Below are 5,996 nucleotides of genomic sequence, written 5' to 3'. Positions count from 1 at the left end.
AGTATTTTCTACTTTTCAATATTTGGAAAAGTTTGAGAAGGATTTGTGTTAGTTCTTTAAATGTTTGACAGAATTCATCAGTGAAGCCATATAGTCCTGGGCTTTTCTTTGTTGGGAGGTTTTTGATTAGTGATTAAATCGCTTTAATAGATACAGGTTTGTTTAGATATTCTATTTCTTCATGTTTAAGTTTCGATAGGTTGTATATTCCTCAGAATTTGACTTTATTTTGGGTTACCCATGTGTTGGAGTGTAATTGTCCATAGTAGTCTCTTATAATCCTTTTTATTTTTGTGTCATCTATTCTAACATCTCCTCTTTCATTTCTGAAATAATTTACTTGGGTCTTCTCTCTTTTTTTCTCAGTTAATCCAGCTAAGGTCTTGTCAATTTTGTTGATCTTTTTAAATATATTCAACTTTTAGTTTTGTTATTATTGTTTTTCTATTTTCATTTCATTTATTTCTGCTCTAATCTTTATTATTTCCTTTTTTTCTGCTGAGTTTGGTTCATTTTTTCTTCTTTTTCTAGTTCCTTGATATGTAAAGTTAGGTTATTGATTTAAGATCTTTTTCCTTTTGGGGCCGGCCTGGTGGCGCACTGCGCTAGTGCGCCGCTTGGGAAGCGCGGTTGCGCTCCCGCCGAGGGTTCGGATCCCACATACGGACCGGTTCCCGCTCACTGGCTGAGCGAGGCGCGGGGGCAACACCAAGGGTTGCGATCCCGTTGCTGGTCCCGGTCCGGTACGGGGGCGACACTGAGGGTTGCGATCCGTTGCCGGACACAGAAAAAAAGACAAAAAAAAAAAGATCTTTTTCCTTTTTTAATATAGGCATTTACCACTATAAATTCCCCTCCTAATACTGCTTTTGCTGCATCCCATATGTTGTCATATATGATTTTTTTGTTTTCATTTGTCTTAAGATATTTTCTAACTTCACTTGTGATTTCTTTATTGACCCATTGGTTGGTCAAGAGTGTGTTATTTTATTTCCACATATTTCTCAATTTTTATATAACTCACAGATATATAGACATATAGAAGGAGATTTTCTGTGAGTGATTGGTTCATGCAAATTTGGAGGCTGAGAAGTTCTTTGATTTGCTGTCTTCAAGTTGGAGGCACAGGAAAGCTGGTAGTATAGTTTCAGTCCAAACCCAAAGGCCTGAGAACCAGGGGATCCAATGGTGTTGGTCCCATTCCAAGTCCAAAGTCCCAAGAACTGGGGGCCAATGGTGTAAATTCAATTCTGAATTTGAAGGCCCAAGAACCGGAAGCACTGATGTCTGAGGGCAGGAAAAGATAGATATTCCAGGTCCAGCAGAGAAAGCAAATTTATCCTTTCATACTTCTTTGTTCTATTCATGCCCTCAACTAATTGAATGATACCCACCTACTTTGGTGAAAGTTATCTTTTTTACTTGCTCTACCAATTCAAATGTTAACCTCTTCCAGAAACACCCCCATAGACACACCCAGAAATAATGCTTTACCAGCTAACTGGGCATCCCTTAGCCCATCAATTTGAGACATCAAAATTAATCATCACAATGTTCTTATTATCTCTATGACAGTTTTTGATTTAAAGTGTATTTTATATGGCCTTCCCTGCTCTCATTTGGTTATCATTTGTGTGAAATATCTTTTTTTCTATCCTTTGCTTTCAGCCTATGTGTGTCTTATCTCTAAGGTGATTATCCTGTAGACAGGATAAAACTACATCTTAATTTTTTTTAACCCATCCAGTCACTCTATGTCTTTTGACTGGGGAGTACTAGTGCTTAAATGTGTCCCCCAAAATTTATGTGTTGGAAACTTAATCCCTAATGCAACAGTGTGGAGAAATGGGATCTTTAAGAGGTGAATAAGTAATAAAGGTTCTGCCCTCATAAGTGGATTAATACTGTTAGCATGGGAGTGGGTTCCTGATAAAAGGATGAGTTTGGTTCCTTTCCTGTCTCTCTCATGCTCCTGCTCTCTTGTCCTTTCACCTTCCACCAGGAATGGCGCAGCAAGAAGATCAACATCAGATGCCATTAACTTGATACTGTCCTTCCATGCCTCCAGAATTGTGAGAAATAATTTAGCCATTCTGTGGTATTCTGTTATAGCAACACAAAATGCACTAAGATGGGGAGTTTAATCCATTTACATTTGAAGTAATTACTGATAAGGAATGATTTACTATTTCATTTCATTAATTGTTTTGAGATATTTTTTCCCTCTTTTCTTCTCTTCCTGTGTGTGTGTGTGTGTGTGTGTGTGTATTTCATTGATTTTTTTTTATACTGACATGCTTTGATTTCTTTGTCATCTTCTTTAGTGTATCATCTATAAACATTTTCTTTGTGTTACCATAGGGCTTATGTAAAATATCATTATAATGATGTATTTTAAGCTTTTAATAACAACTTCAATCACATCAAAAATTCTACTCTTTTACATCTTTCCACCCCTACTTTATGTTACTGATTTTACAAATTACATCTTTACATATGTGTATCCATTAATATAGTTTTTTTATTATGCTTATTTTTAATCCTCTTATCTTTAAGTACTAATACTAGAATTAAAATTATTTTATGACCACCATTACAGTATTACAATAGACTGTATTTGTCAATATATATACTTTTACCAGCTAGTTTTATATTTTCATATGCTTTCATGATTCTTCCTAGTATCCTTTTATTTTAACTTGCAGGATTCCCTTTATCATTTGGTTTAAGGCAAGTCTAATGATGATAATCTCCCACAACTTTTGTTTATCTGGGAAAGTCTTTATTTCTCCTTCATGTTCAAAGGCCAGGTTAGGCCAAAATGGTATTCTTGGTTGGCAGTTTTTTCTTTTAGCACTTTGAATATGTCATCCTGCTCCCTTCTGGCCTTCTCAGGAAGACCTCTCAGAAGCCAGAACATTGAAAACATGCTGAAAAACCTTCTGATAATCTAATTGGAGCTCCATTGTATACATCAAATCACTTTTCTCTTGCTGCTTCCAATATTCGTTGCCTTTAATGTTTAACAGTTTGAATATAATGTGTCTTGGTTTGGGGGTCTTTGTGTTGACCCTAGTTGGAATTCCTTTGATCTTCTTCTATTAGGATAATCAACTCCTTCCTAAGATCTGAGGAATTTTCAGCTATTATTTCTTCAAATAAGGCCTCTGTACCTTGCACTCTCTTTTCTCTTTCTTGAATTCCCATAATGCATAAACTGGTCTGCTTGTTGTTATTCCATAAATCCCTTAGGCTTTCTTTACTTTTCATTGCTCTTTTTTTCTTTAGCTTCTCTGAAACCACTATTTCAAATTACCTATCTTCAGGTTCACCAGTTCTTTCTTTTACTTGATCATGTATGCTGTTCGATAACTCTAGTTAATTTTTGATTTACTTATTGTATTCTTTAGCTCCAAAATTTCTGGGTTTTTTTTTTCCTGTCATTTCTATCCCTTTGTTGATATTCGCATTTTTATCATGCATCATTTTCATGATTTTTGTTTAGTTACCTATTTGTATTATGTATTGTTGAGCTTTCTTCAGACAATCATTTTTAATTCTTTGTAAGGTAATTCATAGGTCTCCATTTCTTGGGGCTGGTTTCTGGAAATCTATTTTGTTCCTTTGATTGAGCCATGTGTCCCTTTTTCTTATAGCCACCTCTCTGAGTCCTTACAAACTGGCTTTGTACAGGGGAATACCCTCGACAATCAGCATGGCTAGAGATTCTGAAGGTCTCTGAAACCTTTGTGGGGGGGATGTGACTTCTCTGGGCTTGTGCACACAATTTCCCAATTAGAGTGGTTTGCTGGTTTCTTTTTCAAAGCTTGCAATCTCTTGTTCTCTCTGGTATTTGCAGTACTGCAGGATCTCTGGTGCTTTAGCAGCAAGCTGTCCTGCTCTCACTCCATGGAAGAAACAATGGTTTGAGTGCCTCCTTCCTGATCATGCTAAGCTGTGCCAACTTCTGTCTGTAGCACCATAAACCTTCTGGTGCTCTAGGAAAGTGCCCTCACTCTGTCTTGCTTTCATTGGCCCCTAAACATTCAAACTATGCAAGTTCCATTAGTGATTTGAGTCAGGCAAGACACAAACTACTTTTCTCAGGAAGACTTCTCAGAAGCCAGAATGCTGAAAACATCTTCCACTCTTCTCTTTTCCCCACAAGAGGAAGCTGCAAACTGAGCTAAGCTGTGCAGGCTTTGGAGAGGAGTAATCACAGATAAAGTGAAATGGCTTTTCTTACCCATTTCAATGTGGCTGTTCTTGACTTTGCACTCACCTAGGGTATTGCAACTTCTTAATTGGTTTCTGGAGTTCTCGTATAGGTATTTTGCTTCATATATTGTTGTTAATTCAGTGTCTCTTTGGGGAAAGAGGATTGGGACTTCCTTCTTCACCATCTTGCCAATGTATCTCAAACATCTACATCATGTTGAAATTTACACCTTGATATTTAAGTTGTCCAAACACATGAAAAGCAAAGTTTAAAGTAGTCATAAACCACTTCCTGTATATCTCATGCATATATATTTATTTTAACTGTATCTGACAGCCAAACTAAAATGGCACTTCACTGTTAAAAAATGCAATATGAATATTGGAGCAACCACTAAAACATGGCATGAAGTGACAAAGATAAAATATAATAGCGACCAAATTCAAATATCTCATGTTTACTCACCTAAAATGAAGAGAGTTTGCAAATGTAGAAAAAGCAGTGAACCTAAAGTCAAAATGAAAGGAGCAGCAATAATTGTTCTTTGCTGTGTTCTTTATAGGCACTGTCCCTTTATGACCCATGAATAAAACTTACATGATCCCCTCTCTCAGCTTCCAAGATCAACCCTAAAGGACGGGTATGTCCTCTACAGTGCAGGATACAAGAACAGGACCTAGTTCCAATGATACCAGAGGAGGCAGTAGATGATATAAGCCAAAGACTTATTGATGTCACTACATTTCCAGGATTTCCCTATCTTCTCAAGTTGATGGGCACCATACTAAGCATTTGGTCACTATATTTCATTTGACTGTCTACTGAAGGCCTGGTCTTGTGGTGTTCAACATAAATTCAGCAATTAATACTGAGTGTCCATCACCTTCAAGAAACATGTTATAGAAGAGCATGACACACACATGAATAGTCCTTTGGCAGTGTGAAGAAAGGACCAACTAACTTCAACTATGGGGTAAAGGGAAGGTGGCATTTGAAACTCTACTCATCCTTTTTCTCATTTCAGTTAACTCATTTATACAATACAATCTTTACGTACATTTTATACAATAGTAATTGATATTTATTGAGGACTTAATATATGCCTGCATACAGATTAATTATACAAGTAACCCAGATAACAGCAGAGGTCAATCTGTCTTTTAACATTTAGATAAATTAAGAGTTTATTACTCATTCTCTGGAACCCAATGCCCTCCCCAAGACTTCTGCTCTCCTGAGGACTTACATTGTCACTTTTGGCTCTAAGCCCCTTCTTTCACTGATGTCTGAATCTTATTCTCTTAATATAAAAGAAATATTCTATTCTTCTCTGCACTAAACCATTTCCAAATCTATTTACAAAAGACACTGTATGTAGCATATTTTACTAAGGTTTGAACACATGGAAGAATTTTACATTGCAAAAATACCAACAACTTAAAATTAGTTATTCCTATTTGTAAGAGACACTGAAGGTTTTTAGTCACAAATTTCTTCCTAGTTCAGACTTTTATAATTTTAATTTTACTCACTCTCTCTCTCTCTTTCCTCCCCACAACACAAACAAATTATGTTTACTTCTCATACAGAGAGGTTAATTATTTCCTTGCTGTTTCTTTCTGAATCATGGTTTTAGAAACATATTTCATAGCTATTTTTTTTAAATAAAGACTTTTTTCTATGAGAAACTCTGTTACAAAGTGTTAAAATGATGCTTTCATTTCTGCTACAAACATTTTATTGTTTCTTTTTTATGACAATGCAGCAAACTAGGCAT

General features: G+C 36.0%; 1 protein-coding gene across 1 annotated transcript; it reads left to right on the top strand.

Moving 5' to 3' along the window:
- Window positions 1-1,409: 1,409 nt before the first annotated feature.
- On the top strand, window positions 1,410-1,486 carry LOC103600218 (putative uncharacterized protein FLJ37770; the record flags this gene model as incomplete). Its single annotated transcript, XM_008584462.1, has 1 exon — window positions 1,410-1,486. A coding segment is annotated over one exon (77 nt), but the record flags the coding sequence as incomplete, so codon positions are not given.
- Window positions 1,487-5,996: the final 4,510 nt, after the last annotated feature.

This window comes from Galeopterus variegatus, unplaced genomic scaffold, assembly GCF_000696425.1.
Source record: "Galeopterus variegatus unplaced genomic scaffold, G_variegatus-3.0.2 Scaffold3267, whole genome shotgun sequence".
Taxonomy (NCBI): domain Eukaryota; kingdom Metazoa; phylum Chordata; class Mammalia; order Dermoptera; family Cynocephalidae; genus Galeopterus; species Galeopterus variegatus.
The sequence above is the reverse complement of the archived record's forward strand: the minus strand, read 5'-3'. Positions and strand labels throughout refer to the sequence as shown.